The sequence below is a fragment of the Calypte anna genome, chromosome 4 (genome assembly GCF_003957555.1).
Source record: "Calypte anna isolate BGI_N300 chromosome 4, bCalAnn1_v1.p, whole genome shotgun sequence".
Taxonomy (NCBI): domain Eukaryota; kingdom Metazoa; phylum Chordata; class Aves; order Apodiformes; family Trochilidae; genus Calypte; species Calypte anna.
Genome location: NC_044247.1, coordinates 12,671,184 through 12,689,757, shown reverse-complemented (window position 1 = coordinate 12,689,757; position 18,574 = coordinate 12,671,184). Strand labels below are relative to the sequence as shown.

The 18,574-nt window shown below is 47.8% G+C and overlaps 2 protein-coding genes across 8 annotated transcripts in view; both read left to right on the top strand.

The window, feature by feature from the left end:
- SEPTIN6 (septin 6) overlaps window positions 1-10,015 on the top strand; it is a 30,845-nt gene extending 20,830 nt beyond the window's left edge. The window contains exons 6-11 of one of the 7 annotated variants that reach the window (XM_030449142.1): window positions 522-618; window positions 882-1,050; window positions 1,555-1,687; window positions 2,334-2,524; window positions 4,379-4,422; window positions 8,079-8,710. In XM_030449142.1, the coding sequence (XP_030305002.1) occupies window positions 522-618; window positions 882-1,050; window positions 1,555-1,687; window positions 2,334-2,524; window positions 4,379-4,382 (594 nt within the window). In that variant the 3' untranslated portion in view covers window positions 4,383-4,422; window positions 8,079-8,710. Of the gene's footprint in view, window positions 1-521; window positions 619-881; window positions 1,051-1,554; window positions 1,688-2,333; window positions 2,525-4,378; window positions 4,423-6,972; window positions 8,034-8,078 lie in introns of those variants that run through there. The other 6 variants (XM_030449140.1, XM_030449143.1, XM_030449137.1 and 3 more) reach the window with 6 other exon arrangements.
- A 621-nt stretch (window positions 10,016-10,636) lies between these two features.
- NKRF (NFKB repressing factor) lies at window positions 10,637-18,327 on the top strand. Its single transcript, XM_030449200.1, has 3 exons — window positions 10,637-10,926; window positions 13,892-14,013; window positions 15,878-18,327. Exons 1-3 carry the CDS (start codon window positions 10,733-10,735, stop codon window positions 17,857-17,859), a joined length of 2,298 nt encoding a protein of 765 aa, XP_030305060.1. The 5' UTR covers window positions 10,637-10,732; the 3' UTR covers window positions 17,860-18,327.
- Window positions 18,328-18,574: the final 247 nt, after the last annotated feature.

Here is an 18,574-nt window from a genome sequence, read left to right as displayed (position 1 = left end):
TCCCAGACCTCAGGGGCACGGACCCCTTCAGCCCTTCCTCTCCAGCACAAATTGTCTTGTGCTCCAGTATGAGCTGATGGAGTGGTGGTGGGGGTGAAATCAAGAAGTCTCCAAGACCTCTTTCCTTGCTTCTGTGCTTGTGCAGATGTTTCTCCTCAGCCACAGCAAGCCCTGGCACAGCAGTCGGAGCCGCCCTGCACGCTGTTGGAGCTGTCAGTCTGATGCTGGTCTTGCACTGGCTCACCTCACCTGAGACCCTGTGGCTGGGAGGATCAGCCAGGTAGAGGCTGTAGAGTGGTAGCACTAACAAGGTTTCCAAAAAGGACCCTCCCTTCTCCCCCCCTTGTCTTGGGCTAGTGGCCAGTGAGTAGACCCCCTGAGATTAGTGTGTGCATACTGACTGCCCTGCTCAGTGGCTGTGCAGATCCCTGTGATCACAGTGGCTGTGATCAATCCCTGTGAGCTGGCAGATCAGCCAGAGCTCAGAGGGACTAACGTGGCTACCACTGAATGTGTTCCAGGCCCACTTGCCATTTGCAGTGATTGGGAGCACGGAGGAGCTGAAAATAGGAAACAAAATGATGAAAGCTCGCCAGTACCCCTGGGGCACAGTGCAGGGTGAGTTGAGTCTTGGGATTTGCATGGCATGAATGGTGTCACTTCTGCCAGGAGGCAGTGGGCTCTCATGAGGGGAGCAGAAGGGCCTGCTGGCCTTTAAATCCCACTGGGAATTATCCTTTGTGAAATCTGCATGCCAGGCCCATAAGGAGAGTTTTCTCTGCTCGGAAGGGCTGTTAAACCTTCTGGAGGAGCAGACGGGTGGGGGATGTGGAAAGAGACCTTTGTTTCTGCCCCCACCTTACTCCATGTCTCCTTTTTAGTGGAGAATGAGGCTCACTGTGACTTTGTGAAGCTGCGGGAGATGCTGATCCGTGTGAACATGGAGGACCTGCGTGAGCAGACCCACACGCGCCACTATGAGCTGTACCGGAGGTGTAAGCTGGAGGAGATGGGCTTCAAGGACACTGATCCAGACAGCAAACCCTTCAGGTGGGCTCCCTGCAGGAGGCAGATCTCAAGAGAGGTGTTGTTGGAGGCACTCTCTGTGTCTACGTTCGTGTCCTTCAGACAGCAGCTGCAGCAGGAAAACCTGGCAGGTCAGATAAATCCAGGCTTCAGCAAAGGTACTGGGTGACCTAACCCTAACACTGGGTGAGTGAGAGAAGGTGAAACCACAGTGTGCAGGGATTGACTGTGGAGCTGCAAGTATGGGAGTAGAAATATCCATGCTGCAGAGGTGCAGAAATGCCCCTCTGAATTAGTGTTTGTTGCTACCTTGTCTCTTTGAATTGCTCCACGCTCAAAATACAGAACAGGGCAGTGGCTTACAGACCCCAGAAATGGGTGGATAAAGAAGATCCTGGGTACATGTGGGTGGGCGAGTAGCAGATGTGCTGTGAGAAAGGAGTGTTCATGGTGAGGGGCTGATTTCAGGGTCTTGGGGGAAGCAGAGTTTGTCCCAAGCCATATCACTGGACTTGCTTTTCTTTTTAGCTTACAAGAAACTTACGAAGCCAAAAGAAATGAGTTTCTGGGAGAATTGCAGAAAAAAGAAGAGGCAATGAGGCAAATGTTTGTCCAGAGGGTCAAGGAAAAAGAAGCAGAGCTGAAGGAGGCTGAAAAAGAGGTGAAGATTGCAGTACTTGTCTCTTCATAGTTGTGAGTGATGGATCCACTCCCAAGTAGGTAGCTGCTGCCAAAGCACTTTCTGCAGAGTGTGATTTAGGACTTTCTTATCAACAAGTCTAAAGCTTAACTTGGGATCATGGTGACATCTACGTGTTCATCCTGTAGGACAAAACATCACAGTGTTTGTAGTGTACAACTTACTGTGCCACAGAAGTGCCACAGACTTGATTCTGATGAAGAATTGTAGTGTGGCAAAATTCAGTGAGCAAAACAGCCCCTGATATAAGGTTGTTATAATAAAACTTCCTTAGTGTGGTGAAAAATCCATTAATTTGCTGACCTTTAAAGAGAAATACAGCAGAGAGCCCTTGAAATGGATTTCATTTTTTTTACAATTATGCTCTCCCAGTCCTCTGTTTGGGTGTGCAGTGGTGCATCACTAGAACACTGCCTGTTTGTAAGCTGCTGTAGCAGGAGACTGTTGCCTGCCCTTTGTCTATGCAGCATCAGCACGGGGATAGAAATTATGTAGAGACCAACAGTGACTTGCAGGCTGATTTTTCACAGGATGCTTCCATCATTTTTCCTGTGAGCAGAATATCTGGCAGTGCTGGGTCCTGCTCACCTCTCTCCTTTCCCTCTAGCTGCATGAAAAGTTTGATCGCCTGAAGAAGTTGCATCAGGATGAGAAAAAGAAGCTAGAGGATAAGAAGAAATCTCTGGATGATGAAGTAAATGCATTTAAACAGAGGAAGACAGCAGCTGAATTGCTCCAGTCTCAGGCGCAGCAGGCTGGAGGATCTCAAACTCTTAAAAGAGATAAGGAAAGAAAAAAGTAAGTTGCTAACCCAGTGGCATTTGCTTTTCAGTAATGGTTCTCCTTTACTAATTTTCTGGGTGTTCATATCTCTCAGCTGACCTACCCAGTCCTCATCAGGGAGAGGTTTGCAGCCAGATTTAATCCCTAGTGAGGCTGAGCAGTAGCCAGAAGCATTTTACCTTTAGCTGTCATCCTGCAGAGCAGGGATGCTGACCTCCCTCACTGCTTCCTGGCAGCACGGGTGAGGATGAACTCATTTTCATTCCCCAAGATTCCCAGCTCCTCCCTTGGTCTGTCAGGGCTTGTGATGAAGTGGAACAATATTAGCTGCCAAGACCAGGGTGTGGGAAGCAGGGATGTCCCACTGCCTCCAGAGAGGAGTGTGTCCTATCTCAGGCTCTTAATTGTTTAGGTTGGGGAAAAGCTTATGCTGTAGATATTATTCAGGGAGACAAATAGTCTTGAATTCTGGAATCTGCAAAATGAGGGCATGGGTTGTAGCTCCTTGTTTGTGCTAGTACTGCCTAAATCAGCTTTTTGCCCTCCACAGAAACAGTGAGAGACACTGCATGGCTTTAGCAGGAATTCCCTATGCCAGGGACTGGTGTGACAGGATCCAACCCCAGGACCCTGTGGTCTGGGCTCTCTGCAGTGCCTGTGTCAGGCTCTCCTGAGGGTCTGCAGTTGCTCACAAGCAGCAGCTGTAGGGCTGGAGCAGTCCTGGTTCACCCAGGGATGAGCAGTTCCTTCCCTCCTCACTGTGGTGGGTTTCCCAAAATGGAGCAGAGACCAGTGTGTAGATAAACAAGGCTCTGGTTTCTGTACCCCTCTCTACACATCCCTGGGGCAAACCCAGAGTAAATCCTGCCTGCTCTGCTCAGTCCTCAGTAGATGGGAAGTGCTGCTTGGATGAACAATGCAGCGTGTGCCCAGAGAGCCAACAGGACAATTTGTCAGGCAGGGAGCCCTAGACTGTCAAGCTTGGAATCAAATGAGACAGGAGAGTCAAAACCCAATAACCAGAATGAGATCCTGGTTTGGTTGTTTTAGTTTTGAGCTGGAGCTGCTTCAATGTCAGCATTCTTCTGCAATGAGCAATTAGCACTGCCCTTTTCTCACTTGTCCCTTCCTTTTTCCACTGTGTTATTTTGATTTGCTTCTTCCAATTACCTCTGGGGGTGTTTTAATATCTTTTCATGCTGTGGAGCCTGAGACTGACTGGGGACAGGCTTCTCTCCCTAGCCTGGACTGTGTGAGGAATACACAACTGAGTTCTTTCATGCCCTGAGATCAGCTGGGGTCAGGAATGCAGAAGAGGGAGACGACATGCCCTGTAGTATGAGCAATTAGTTGCTGTGGCCCAAGCCACACTCTTGTTCCTAGAAGCAGTTCTGATATCAGAAGGGCTGCTTGACACCAAGCACATTCATATGGGTATTGTCCTTATCAGTTAAGGACTCAGAAGGGCACAGAAAACTCCATGAGACAGATCAGCCCTTGAGTAAGGCTTGGGAAGATGTTTAGAGTGTCTCTCTCTCCTTCAGGAAAATAGCTGTGTTGGAAATTGTGCTGCTTTCCTTATTCTGTAACTTCTCCCGTTGTCCTTAATCATTCATTTCGGTACTTTGATCATACATATCTCCAACAGTCCATGAATTTCACATGAATTTCATTAAGCTGTAGCTTAATTGTATCTTGTTTACTAGCAGCTGGCAGTACACTAGCCTTTTTCTTTCACAGGTGACCCATTTAAACCCAAGCTCTGCAATTTGCACTAATCATGACTTGGTTTCTTTTTTGTTGTTGTTGTTTGTTTTTTTTTACATCATTATCATCATTATTAGCTCTCACATGTGTGCTGTTTTACAGTTAGCTGCTGTTTGGCTGCATGGTGCATGAGGCACATTGTCCTGGTAAGCGTCATAAACTAATATAGACCTCACAGTGGGATAAGTTACAGTTCCTAAAAAAGCAGACCCTCTGCAAGTCCAAAAGCCTCTCAGTCTTATCTCTGTCTTCCCCTGCTTTCACCCTTTCTGTACGTGCTCTGACAGTCTCTCTCTACATATCCAATTGTAGAAAAAGAAAGCAATGGAAGCTTTAAATATTCTGCAAAGTAAAATGCAGAGACTCAGTATTAGGACATAAAATGTGGAAAAATAAGAATTAAGTCCTCTTCCTTTTAAACCTTCCTGGCACTTTGTTGGCTGTGTTTTCTTTATTCCATATCCCAATAAATTATATTCTTTAATCACACAGGCCATGTTGATACTATGGCAACAATTGCCATGGAGATGTGGTGCTGATGACAGAACCCAGCCAGCCTTGAAAATGTCTTTTCCCATTCTCCTCCTTCCCTCCCACCCTTCCAAGTTGTAGTGTTAACTTGTGGTTACAGTGCAGGTGAAGGTAGATGCAAGCCTAGTTTCTCTCCCCACCTTCAGCTACTAACTGATGGTAAAATCTACCAAACCTGGAGCTTTCCTTTGTCCCAAAGCACCAGAGAATCACCAGACTGTGTGTGTGTGTGTGAGCGTGTGTGTAAATGTGTGAGGGGGCATTAAAGAAGCTGCTGCCCAATCACCAAATCAATATTCACCTGGTGACTGATTACACCTGATGGTCTAAAGCCACAGGAGATGATGGGCTAAGCAGTTAGCAGATCATGAAGGCTCTGAAAATAGAGAGGCTTTATGGTATTTTCAGTGGTCAAATGGGTCACCCACAGATTGGCTGTTCAGTTGTAGCAGGCAGGCAGTGACCGACACTCCTGGAGGCCATGCCAAGTGTGCCCACAGTTAGGGAGCAGAGGGCTGGATGCAAGATGTGTCCAGAAAGCCTGCTAGAGCACTTTGCCAGTGCAAATAAGGCCAGCATCTGAGTTTCCAAGGAGTTTTGCCAAGGTGAGGAGGGTTCCCACTGGAGCAGAGCCCTGGAGTGCTGTGAGTTGGCTCCTCTCCCGTTACTGTGACTCTGTCCGGGGTGTCTCTGCCTTCCTGTGGGTCAGGATGTATGGTGGCCACGTGGCCAAGGGCAGGCCTGTGGAACAGATGAAAAGGTCAACAAACCTGGCCATAAGCAAGTATCTGCAGTGCAAGGTGCCAGCAAAATAGATAGTAAAAAAAAAAAAAAAAAAAAAAAAAAAAAAGTAAAATAGAGGTTAATTTCAGCAGAGATGCCCAAGAAGTGCACCTGCCTGGCAGGAGAGAAGCATCCTCATTAGGGTTATTAAATAAATTGCTAATGACAGTGGTCTGTTTATAGCTAGGTTGAGTGCATTTCACTGAGCCTTTTTAATTTGCTGTTGATTCTCTGGTGAGAGGAAAAAGAAAGCTCCCACAGGAATGTCTTGCTGCTTGACAGAGCAGAAATACTTATTATCCAAGGAAAGGGTGTGCAAGTCTCTTGGAGACTGTTGGAACAGCAGCACTTAACTATAAAACAGCCCAAAAACTCAGCCTCAGGTCCATACTTCCCTGCAGACAAAGCTGGGACTTAGATTCTTGCCAGGATACAGTCCAAACTGACTTACAGTCTGCCCTTAAAAAGGGAAAAGCTGATTCCAGGATTCCTTCCCTCTTAGCTCCACCAAAGGAAATGGAAAAGCAAGTAAACATTACCCTAGCAGTGAGAGGCATTTGAATTTCATTTCAATGGGATGTTCCACTTAACAGAAAAGGTTCAGATGGGTCTTGCACTGACTTGGACTGGAGCTTGCAGTCATCTTGAGCAGTCGGGTTGAATGAATGTCTCTGCTGCCAGTGGTAACTGTTAAACAATGGAAAGAACAATTCTGCTTATCAGGCTCTGAATGTCAAAAAATAAGCTCAAAGAGTAACAGTGTTCATTCTGGTGCTGAGTACGAAGGCACAGCTAAAGTGCAGTTAGAGTGAACATGACTGATTTTTGTTGGTTTTGGATTGCTTTTGGCAGTCCTCATAACTGTACACTGTTGTGTGCCAGGCTTTGAATGAAATGGAGTTCTTTGTTCCCACTACACAACTGCAGACAGTGCCTTTTTCAATGGGCATTTGTCCTTGCTAAATTAAATATGTATATATGGGGTACTTTTCCAGAATTCAGAAAAATACTCTCCATATTGAGCCATAAAGTGTTGCAGGGCTCCACTGTTTTGCAAGGATACAAACAAGTCACAGCTGATGAGTCCTGTAGCTTACAAAACTGTGAAAGGATTGTTTGAGAAAATAAATTTGATTCATCCCACTGCTGAGTCCTTGTGTGTGTGTGTGTGTGTCTGCACAGAGCATGTTTTGTAATCAAATTAAACCTTATTAACACTTAGCAACATTTCTTTTTCTCTGTGTGTGTGTTAGGAAACATTTATATTCTTATTTTGTTTAGTTTTTTGTGGTTGGTTGGGTTTTGTTTTGGTTTTGGTTTGGTTTTGGTTTTTTGTCATTAATCCATAAAACCATTAATCTGCCTTTTTCTTTCATTTTCAGTTCGGGTTTCCTGTAGAGCCTTTCCCTTCACACCAGAAGCAAATGCCCCCACATTCGGTTAACCCGCAGCTCTGCCATTGTGCCTCTTTGCTCACCTTCACTCATTGCTCCCTCTGCTCACCCTTTCGTTTTAAGCCAGCAAAGAGTCCCTGCCCTTGGCTGCTCTGGGTTGTGGCTGTTCTGGTGAAGAACTCGGCAATAGCCTACCCGGAGCTGGCAAGAGATGCTCATTGCTGCCCTCTCTGGTGTCCCCTCTGCTCCCTTGCTCGGCTTTGTTTTGTCTCTCCATTTTGCAGGGGGGGCTGCATGGTGGGAGCACAGCAGCTTCGTGTGGTCCTCACCCAGACCCTGCCGTGGGGTGGGATCTGCTGGCTCAAGAGACTGGCTGCCCCCTCCCCGTTTTATTTTGTTGTATCTCACCCTCATCACCCCCCTCCCCTCCCCGTGCTGCCCTGTGTGACTCAGATACTTGTAAAGGACTTTTTCCAAAACTTGACATCCTCACAGGCACGGGGCCTGAGTCCAAACCTCTAGTCCCCAAGGCTTGGGGGGGTTCTCAAACTTGGATCCACGGTTTGCAACTAAGTGTTCTCTGAATGCTGCAGGGGTCAGGAAGGATCTCTTGCCTTGTCTCCCTCTCAGTGTGCTGGCCTGGATGCACATCCTGGATCCAACCTCAGGGAAAGCTGGACACCTTGCTGTACATATCAGTGTTTGTGAAGAAAGACGATGATGTTTCTTTGACTTTCTTCTTTCAGTGATTCCAACAATTTCTGGTTTTAATGGCAAAAAGTGTTACCTTCATATATACACATTTTTTATACTATCTGGCATCTGCAGATGCTGGCAGGTCGCTTTTCATGTTTTCTATTCAGCAGAAGCCTTGTTTTACTGCAAGATTTGCACTAAAAAAAAAAAAAGGAGGGTGTTTTGCTCATGGGGGCCAGGAGTTCCTGCTGGCCAACTGCAGCTGTAGTTTGCCTGCAGGTATCTTCCCTGTGTATTTCTGGATGAGTTTTGGTTTTAAATAAAGATTTGATCAGACAGTGGATTCTGGTTAACATTCACTTCTTTTGTTTTTTGTTTTCTTTGCCCTTCTTTTACAGTAACCCATGGCTCTGTACTGAGTAATTACCCCTGAATACAATGGGCCGGCATGGACCTTCGTTTACTTGTTTAATTGGAGGGTCTAATAAAACGTGACAGCATTTCAGCTGTGGCCTTTCCATGGTGTTTCCCTTGCTCTCTTCTGCATCCTCATTGTGATTCTGTCTGTATTATGTGCTGGCAGTTGTTGCTTTCATTAAACAATGTAATATTAGTCCAAATGAGGTTTTGGATGCTGCAACTTTAAAGCCTACATTTTTTTTTTCCCCTACAATTAATGGATTCCTCTTTCTCCTGGTCCCTCTGCACCCACATAAGTAAGGGATGTGGAAATAAGTTCTGTGAGTTATTTTTGCTGGCAAAATAACAGTGCAGTTTAAATGTATTTACTGGTGATGTTCAAATGACACCCCCACCTCGTTTACTTACTGCCTAGCTGAGAGACTAAAAACTCCTTTTGCTTTCTGCCTGGTGTCATTTTCATGGTATCTATCATTTTTAATGTGCTTTAATTTTTTTTTCCTTTTCCTAATTCATGCTACCTGCAGACTAGCATGTAATCCTTATTTCCATTTCAGACTTGCTTGATGTGACCCTGATCCTTCAGTGACACTGTGTGCAGCCCTTGTTCTGTCTGGGGGGTGAAAGATCAGGGCATGTGCTACCAAAGTTTCAATAAGAAACCTTTTTTCTTTTTTTTTTTTCCTTTTTTTTTGAGATGAGCACACCCCAGATGTAAATGTGATAGGTAATGCTGGGTTTGGTCCAAGCCAGTGCTGATAATTTTACCTGGAGGGTGGTGTGGATGGTGCTGGAGCCTCACACAAGGTGTTGGGCTGAGCTGGTACCGTTGCCCTGGGTCAGAGGAGGGTCTGGCCTCTGTCTCCAGCAATCAGGGCAGTCAGCACTCGTGTTTGTTTGTATTTTCCTCAGGTATTCTGTTTCACAAAAAAATACAGGTATATATCCCACAAAACTCTCTGACAGTTTTGATTTTATTTTTGTTGTTGTTAAGCAAGTTAAAATAATTTGATGATTTACTTCTTCCTGTCCTGTACTGCTCCCCAAACCAGTCGGTACCAGTCAATGATTTCTAGATTATCTGCTGAAATACATTTAATACATTTACTGTGGCTTTTCCTTACCATACTGCAGGTCACTGGCTGCTCTTCCCCACCATTTGCCTTACTAGAATGTTACTTAAGGTTTCACAGTCTTTTTTAAGACTTTAAAGAAAAAAAGGCTTTTACTGGAGTGATTTCTTGGGAGTACTTGGGATATCACAAGGAGGCTCTGTCTCTGTCAGCTGTTTTCATGTTGCATCTCTTTTTTCCTGCTTTTTGAATGTCCTTCTCTTTTTTGCTAACCTTCTGTTTTTTTCTCTTTTTTTTTCCCCTTTTCTCTCTCTGTAGCTTTTTTTTAATCTGTCTTCGCCAGCTGCACTGGGTCTGAGGGAGAAGACTGCCACTTCTAGAAGAGTTGCAGGGTCTCAGGGGAGGGGGGGGGGACAAATCTTCAGTGTTAGTGTTTTGGGAAGAAGCTTTTACTGACTTGCATGGTATCTAAACCTGAAGTGTCTTGTGATCTGTGTGACAAGACAGGGGGACACAGGGAGGGAGCCGACTGTTCACCTGGAAGTTTGAGGAGCCACAGGGATGCTGTTTGGACTAACGATGTAGCGAATACATTTCCCAACATTGTTATGGGTATATTTTATTTTATTTTAATTTTTTTTTCTAATTTTGTCTTTAATAACATGTCGTTGGCTCCCCCGGGGCGTGGAGCCTAAGGAATTATTTTCAATAAGCTGTTGTTGGATTGGTTTTGGAAACTGTGCAGAATCAAAGGAAATACCAGCCTGGTGCAATGTGCTTTGTTGGCAGCCACGAAATATTTAATTTTAACAAAGGAATAAAGTACAAACTGTGTGTTTTCACTCGTGTCCTGTGTCTCACCGCCCCAGCCCCGGGTGGGTGTGGGTCGGGCGGTTCTTTCCCCACCGCACCTGAACTTCGGGTTCTGCCTGACAGTGGCGGGAGGGAGCGGTGAATTTCTGCCTTTAATGTACATTTTAAACAAATGCCTCCGAACCCCGCGGGGTGGAGGCTGAAGGCGCGGGGCTGCCCCAGCGCTCTGCCCGCCGGGGAAGGCAGAACCGAACCGGACCGGACCGGACCTTCCGCGGGCGGCACCCCTATGGCTCCCGGCGGTGCCTTTGGGCCGCTCTGTCCCGGGGCTTTCGCGGGTTCCGGACCGGGACCCGGCAGGGGGCGCGCGGGAGCCGGGCCGGAGGTTCCGGAGGTTCCGCCGGTGCCGGTGTCGCGCCGTCTCGCGCCGTCTCGCGCGCTCGTGACGCGGGGGTCACGTGAGGCGGCGCCGGCCGGGCCGCTCCGCTCGAGCCAAGGGAGCGAACGGCGCCGGGGGGGGGGGGGGAGGGGGGGGGGGTGGCGCGAGGGCCGGTACCAGCGGCACGCGCGGGGCCGGCACCGCCAACCGGACCGGCAGAGGTTCGGGCCGGACCGGCGCTCCCCGGCGGCCCCCAGCGGCCCGCGGCCTGGTCTGCACGTGGGGCCTGGTCCCTTCCCGGCAGGCCCGGGGCCCCTTCCGCCGCCCCTGTGCCGGGCGGGTCGGGACGGCCCAGCCGCTGCTCGCCATGCCGCCGCCCGAACCGGAGGCCGTGCCCGAGTCGGTGCTGGAGCAGTGGCGGCAGTACAACGAGACCGAGCGGCAATGGGAGCTGCGCCGACGCTTCATCCTCCGCCACCTCCACGGCTACCCCGGTGCCGCCATCGATCAGCTCCTCTCGCTCTCCGTCCTCTGGACCAACCACCTCTTCATGGGATGCAGGTGAGAGGACGGGATGGGGGGGGGTGCCGCTACCCGTCGGTTCCGGTTGCACCGGCCCGATCCGCTGGCAGGAGTCGGGGTGGAAGTGAGAAGGCGGCGCCCGGAGCGGGACGGGGCTGCTCGGGCTTCCTCCGACTCCATAAACGTGTGGGGAGGTACTTTGTATTTAAGTGTATTTAAGTATCCTTCTAAAGATAAAGCAGCCCGTACGGTACCTTCAGAGTTCTTCTCTTCCTAAAAGAAACGGGGGGAGTGAATAGGAAGAGTTTTTCTGTCCTCAGGATTTCTGTTCAGGTGCAGAAACCACCACACAGGCACCAGCAAAGCTCTGGAGATCTGCAGGAACGTCACCCCCTCCCTGACCAACACTTTTGATGTTGTGATTATTTTTAAACTGGAGACCAGGCTTTAAAGACAGAAGCAACTGCTTAACAGCTTCAGCAAGTTGTGCAGGGACAGGCGAGCGTGCAAACACTGAAGGGCATGTGGCCTGGCTTGAATAATATCCCATATATATCATATAATGTTAACATCACAAAGCCTCCTTGGGGAATATTTTGTGTTGTATCTACAGAGCCAAGTCAACATCTTTAAATGTAGATCTGTGTGTTTTCTTAGTCTTTTTTGGTCCAGGAATCAAACTAATCTGCTCTGCAAGCCCCAAAAGTGAACATTGTTTTTCAGACAGCTTCAGAGTCTGAATCTGGTGTCATGTATTGAATCTGAGCCTCCCTTTTGGTCTCTTTGGTCCCTTAGCTCATCTTAATGTGTTTATGTGGAGAGCCTTCTTTGTGAGGCTGCTTTTGGGACTCTTACATAGGGTGCTGACAACAAGTGAAGGGTGATGTGACAAGATCTCAAATCCTAAATATTAATGCAGCTTAAGCCTCTAAGTGCACATCCTTCTCCCAGTGACCATCTCTACTTGTAGCTCTCAGAGGAGATGAGAGCAGTAGGCTGGGGTGTGATGCAGTGCAGAGCCAGCAGCAGCAGCAGGGATGTTTCCCCAGAGCTTGTGCTGTGCAGGGGCACAGTGAACACTCCACACTCTTGAAGAGCAATTATAAGTTTTAGTTAAAATTGTCTGAGCAAGGGGGGGAACCCACAGCTTTCTCTGCAATTGCCTTTTGCTGCTTGGGAAGAGTTGGTGTTGCTCCATCAAGTGAATAACTGGAAAGCTTGGGGTTTTTTTGTTGTGTTCTCTCAAGTTGGTTGGTTGGTGTTTGGGTGTTGCTTTTTTTTGTTGTTGTTGTTTTGTTTTAACAATTGCTTGCTAGCTGAAGACAGCATCTTGGTCAGAATAAATACAAATCAGAGTCTTGGCTGTTGAAACCTGAGGGAGTGTTCTGTGGAGGAATTATGTGGACAACATCCAGAAGGTTTAGAAAATGTGGTCTGTAAGGAAGAAGTAACAGGATTCATTTAGTTTAGGGGTGGATTAGAGAAGCTTCCTGTGTTCTCAGACATGGTGAAAGTGGCTGCAGAGTAGGCAAGGGGAGCATCATGCTGTAGAGCTGCTGGGGTGGGGATTTCAGTCACACCAGGGAGGCTTTATTTCAGTGTTGGAGGCCTGGAGCTCCTCTGCCTCCATGTGCAGCCTCCACAAGCTGAGATTTCCAAGGGCAAGTGAGAGGAACATGTTGTGACAGAGTGATTTGCCCTCAGGCAGAAGTCTGAGCTCCAAACATCTCCATCCTTTGGGAATAAGACTGACACACTCATGTCACATCCAGGCTGTTTGTGTGCCCTGCTGGAATAGGGCATCTCCCTGGTGTTGCCATCACATGTAACTTCTAGGAATAGAGATTCCCACCCCTTTCCCTTCTGGCTGCAGGAGGATGAGGGTATCACCACTGTCTGCCTCCCTTTGATGCCTTTTTTAATCCTCTTCCCAAGCAGAGCTCCACTGCCCCCCTGCCAAGGGCTGAGCTCTGCTGAGCACCTGCAGGTGGGGCAGGGGCTGCAGTGTCTGTTGAGAGTTCTTGCCCAGCTAATTTAAATGGATTTAATTTCTGCCTGGCCCTCTGAATCAGGAGGAAGTTTCTTGAGTGAAAAGTGAGTAGATCTCCAGAGCCCTTGAACTGTCATATTTAAAAGCTGGTGCAAGTTATTTTAGCACTAGCTGTTGGGACAGTTGTGGTCTCCTGTCCGTGGGCAGTGACCTGATGCTTTTTGACTTTGTAAGGGTGGGTGCACCATAGCACGGCTGCAAGATTGCTTTTTCTCCTTCCTGAACCACAGCATGAAGCTGTCAGACACTGGTTTCAGGCCATGTTTGTAGGTTCTCCTTGCTCAGAAAGCTGTGGGTTTTTCTCAGTTTTGCAAATGGCCTGGAAACACATGACAGGTCCCCAGAGCAATGGAAAGTTTGGATGGTCAGGGATGTAATGCCAAGAGGAATGAGTCTGTGCAGTGTGTGTCCTGGGAGCATTCTGCAGCAGGAGCAGGGTTTGCATGGTGGTGGTTACAGCCACCTCACCTCTCGTGGGTCAGGGATTGAAAGTGTTTCAGTTACAGCCACCAAGCTCAGACTCAGTTTGGCTTTGTAAAGAGTGGCTGATGAAGACTGAGCCTTTGTCATCTGACATTGGTGACCCAGACAGGACTTCAGTGCCAGGCAGTCCCTCCCTGAAGCTGCCCATGGAGGAGACTCCTTCCACACCTCTGTGTTCCTTTGTGTTCCTAGCTGCTCTGCCAGATGTTACAGAAATTTAAAACACCATCAGTTTGGTGGCTGCACAGTTTGTTCCTCACCAATAGATCCACTTGGAGCCAGGTAGCTTGTTCCCTGCTCTGAGCTGGCTGTGGGGTCAGCACTCCAGCACAGCCAGGGGGAGCATCTCCCTTGCACCAGGAGCTGTGTCTCGGGCAGCTTTAGTTCTTGTTCTGCAGAATAAAAGGTTGTGTGTGCATGTGTGCCCCTGTGGGACCAGTCCTAACCTGTTTTGCTTTTGAATCCACACAGATATGGTGGGCAGGTCATGGAGAAGGTTCTCAAGATGGCTGAAGGCATCGATGTCGGGGAGATGAGGTCGTATGAGCTGGTCCCTGGCAGGAACCAAAAAAGACACCGCTCTCCATCTGACAGTGAGTATTTATCTGCCTGAGTGCCAGGGGAAACCCTGGCCTGCTCTGGTGGGTGGGCATTAGTGGGAGCATGGGGAGGGCAAAACACGAGGGGCTGCCTGCAGAGCCAGCAGGGCAAACTGGAGAGAGGCAACTGTGATGTCCTCTGGGAGACCACAGCCATTTACCCTCCTCTGCCTTCCTGTGAGGTGTATGTAATTCATGCAGAATTCTCTTTTTGCTTAAGAAAGTATAGTTTTTCATTGAAATTACCAGGGAATTGATTTTCCTTAGTGATACTGTTAGGGAGTTGAATCTGTGTCACTAAGTATCTCTCTGCCTTTCTTGTCTGTGGTGAAGGGTGATGTTCTGACCTGAGATGAGATGGTACCTGTTCATGGAGACGTGTAGTTCATCTGATTGATTTTGACTTACAGCCTGGCTGGAGCATTGGTGGGGGTAGTAGAGGGAGGGTTATTTATCTTTTTGGTTTTTCCCTCTCTGCTGGGGCTGAAGGAGTCCTGCATACATCAGCCCAGTCCCATGGGCTCAGGGGTCAATTTTCCAGCTGTAGCTTTTCCAGTGGAGGAAAAGCAGCAGGCAGAGAGTGCTGGCAGTTGGGTGGCTCCATCTGCAGCACCTCTGGAGCTGCCTGGCCTCTCGTGGGAGGGAGGAGTGGGGCAGTGGAGGAGCAGGGCAGTTCATGCATGCAGGTGGAGGCAGTGTCAGGCAGCAGTTCTACTTAAAGCACAAATGGTCAGACAGCACTGGACTCCTCTAGCCTTGGATGTAATCCCTGCCTCTGCCAGTGTGTCTTCCTGTACCTTGACATCCAGAAATCTTGAGCTTTCATGGGCCAGGTACAAAACTGGTAAAAGTACTGCTTTTCTCCCATGATTTTTCTGTCTCAGGCAGCAGGTGAAGGGTTCTCTGTTGCATGTTACACAGACAGCCTGAAGAGCTGTGCTGCTGCTGGGAGCCTTTAGATGCTGCTGCAGTGCAATCATTGAAATACCTAACTGAACTAGAGACATAAGCCTTGCCATAATCCATCAAAACTGAGGACTGAAGGATTTAATACTCATGTGGGAGCTTTGTCACTTGGTTTAAATACAGAGGATCCTTCATGCTTTATGTGAGGTGTTTTTTTTCATCTGTAACAAAGTAGGCTATGATAAATATGCTCTGGGAGTGTGATGTCCAGACAGATGTGTCCCCTGACCTATACTACAGGTGCACACATTGGCACTGGATCAGGCAGCTCATTCCAAGGTGCTGAGGTGGCCTCTTGCTCCTCTGATGAACATGAACCACCTGAGTGATGGGGACTGACTCTGTCACAGGAGCCTTGTGTAACGATCTCTGAGGTGTAACATATTTGCTTATCAGATATTTTGCTTCTCATTTTCTCCAGTAGTCATGGATATCACAATATTCTGCCTCATTTGAATTTCTTCTGGTCAAGAAGAGAGAGGTCTGCCTGCAACCTGCAGCAGAGTCAGAGCTGAGCTTCTGGTCCTGCTCTGCTGTCCTGTATTACTAGCTGTAGTTTGTATTTATTTTAGTAGCTTTGAATGGATTAACTTCAGAAATAACTTGGGCAATCTTGGGGGTCAGAGCAAGTGATTGAGGCCTAAAAATCCATGTATGTAGAGTGTTTTGTGTGGTGGTTGTGGACCTGGAAATGCTTCTGTATGACCTGCACAAGAACAAATGGCCTTGTCAATCCCGAGTGACTTTGGAAGGAAGCTTTTTGATTTGTGGCTGAGAAGTCTGAATGCTGTGTTCAGAGCCTGCAGGCTCCTCCTGGAGATCACTCTATGAAAATGTTGTCTCCCTGTCATTGCACATATGGGTAATCTTGTAATTTTTTTCCACTCTGTAGGTCCAGAGCCAGAAGGGGTTCCTCAGCCACCCAAAAAGATGGTCCCCATGTTCCGGGTCCGACCACGTTTTGAACCCATACACTTTGTCACCAGTGCTGAGAAGGATAACAGGAAGGACAATTCTCTGGATAACCAAGTGCAAGAGGTGAACCAGGAGGCAAAGACAAACAGCATAACACAGCCAGCTGAAAACTGTACAAATTCTTTTGTGAATGCACACGAAGCGGATCCCCAGCTCTCCAGCTCAGCTGGGTTTGGCTTTGTAGGCCAGGCAGCAGCAGCCAAGAAGGCTGTGAATAGTATGGACTCTACCACAAGCAGTGCCATGCAGGTTTCTGTTTCTTCTTCAACTGCCCAGTCAGAGACTTTCCCTCCATCAGCCATAATGCTGAAGCAGAGTTTTATCGAGAAACTGTCAGCAGCTGTCTGGAAAAATCTTTCTAACCCAGATGCAAACATGGGGACTGATAAAATCAACTTTACCTATCTCCTGACACGTTCCATTCAGGCCTGCAAGACAAATCCTGAATATATTTATGTTCCTCTGAAAGAGATTGCCCCTGCTGACCTCCCCAAAAGCAAGAGGCTCCTGACAGACGGCTTCGCCTGCGAGGTGCGGTGCCAGAACATCTACCTGGCCACCGGGTACGCCGGCAGCAAGAACGGATCCCGGGACCGGGCGGCGGAGCAGGCGGTGAAGCTGCTGAAGAAGTCTGTGGAAGTCAGAGTTGTTCAGAGGAAGTTCAAGCACACCTACCACGAGGACCTGGTGGTGTGCGAGGCGGGGCTGAGTCGCCAGGACTTCCCTCCTGCTCTCAAACCCCACGAGGAGTTCGTGGTCGCCAACAGGGACTGTGTCCCCCTGCAGCCCGGTTCTGAAGCTGGGAAAGGTCCCGGCAACACCAACAAACACTGGACGAATTTTGTTCTCACAGAGAACGCCAGCGACGCGATAGGAATTCTGAACAATTCTGCCTCCTACAACAAAATGTCTGTTGAGTATAAATACGAATTCATGCCCAACCGCTTGTGGCGCTGTCAGGTCTACCTGCAGGATCACTGCCTGGCTGAGGGGTTTGGCACTAAAAAGACCAGCAAGCACGCGGCGGCTGAGGAGGCGCTGAAGATCCTGCAGAAGATGCAGACGAATCTGGCAGCCATCAAAGTCACCCAGGTTCAGAAAGTGGGCTGCTCCTCACGGGGCTCCGGAAGGAAAAAGGACCTGAAGGACCTGGTGATCTATGAGAACTCCAGCAACCCCGTGTGCACGCTGAACGACACCGCCCAGTTCAACAAGATGACAGTAGAGTACGTCTTCGAAAGGATGACTGGCACACGGTGGAAATGCAAGGTGCTGCTGGAGGATGAATTCATCGCAGAAGCAGTTGGAGTGAAGAAATCTGTCAAGCATGAGGCAGCAGAGGAAGCCGTGAAAATCCTCAAAAAGACTCAGCCAACTGTAGTTAATAACCTGAAGAAAGGCACCGTTGAAGACGTCATCTCCAGAAATGAGATCCGGGGCCGGTCGGCAGAGGAGGCTTTCAAACAGAAGATCAAAGAAGACAACATTGGGAATCAAATTTTACGGAAGATGGGCTGGACGGGAGGTGGCCTGGGGAAAGCTGGCGAGGGAATCAGAGAGCCCATTTCAGTGAAGGAGCAGTTTAAAAGGGAAGGACTCGGGCTGGATGTAGAGAGGGTGAACAAAATCGCCAAAAGAGATATCGAAGAGATCATTCGAAACTACGCGCGCTCGGATAGCCACATTGACTTGACTTTCTCTAGAGAACTGACCATGGATGAGCGGAAGCAGATCCATCAGATTGCCCAAAAATATGGTCTTAAAAGTAAATCTCACGGGCAGGGGCACAACAGATACTTGGTGGTAAGTAGGAAGCGGCGCAAGGAGGATCTGTTGGACCAGCTGAAGCAAGAAGGCCAGGTTGGGCATTACGAGCTCATCATGCCTCAAGCAAACTGAGGTTTGCCCATTTTACCCAAGACTGAGCTTCCTAGGTATTCAATTAAGGAAAGAGATGCTGCATTTTTCTTTTTGTGGATTATATTAACGTTAAAAGGTCTTCTACTTTGTTAATATAATTTCTAAAATGATGCTAGACATGTAGAACTGACTGAGTTCTATTCAAGTATATTAGCACAGCCCAAAAAGCAGTAGTGCTGTTACTGTATGTGTCTTTGATATTACTTCTTCCTTCACATTTTAATAGTTTTGTAATAGCAAAAACACATGTCCAAGGAGAATGGATTTGACATCATTTAAAATTTCAATACCCTTATTCTTGATTAAGGAAGGAAAAAAAAAAAAAAGCCTTTTTTTTTTTTAAATTAAAATCATAAAAAGCAAAGAAAATGCAGTCTGGAGGAATACAACTGTATGTAAAGTTGGTATCAATGACAATAAAAATAAAGTTTTATTTCTGGAACAAAATGGGATTTGTCACACTTTGTATTAAAAAATGTTTGTAAACTGCATTTATTCTTGAGAAATATATATATATAAGTATATATATATATATATATAGTGAGGTCTTGTCTCTGCTGTGTGTCTGTTTAGAGAGTTGTCTTTAACCAGTCCAACAGGATGGTTTTATTCATAGATTTCTACCTCGAGATTCCTGAGAATTACTGACTGTACCTGACTGACTCCTCACTGTTCAGACCAGGACCCTTCTGGT

Excerpts from the sequence above, each read along its gene's own strand:
- NKRF (XM_030449200.1), top strand. The coding sequence starts at position 10,733 with ATGCCGCCGCCCGAACCGGAGGCCGTGCCCGAGTCGGTGCTGGAGCAG. Across the intron at positions 10,927-13,891 it reads CACCTCTTCATGGGATGCAG|ATATGGTGGGCAGGTCATGG; the intron begins GTGAGAGGACGG and ends GAATCCACACAG. Across the intron at positions 14,014-15,877 it reads ACACCGCTCTCCATCTGACA|GTCCAGAGCCAGAAGGGGTT; the intron begins GTGAGTATTTAT and ends TCCACTCTGTAG.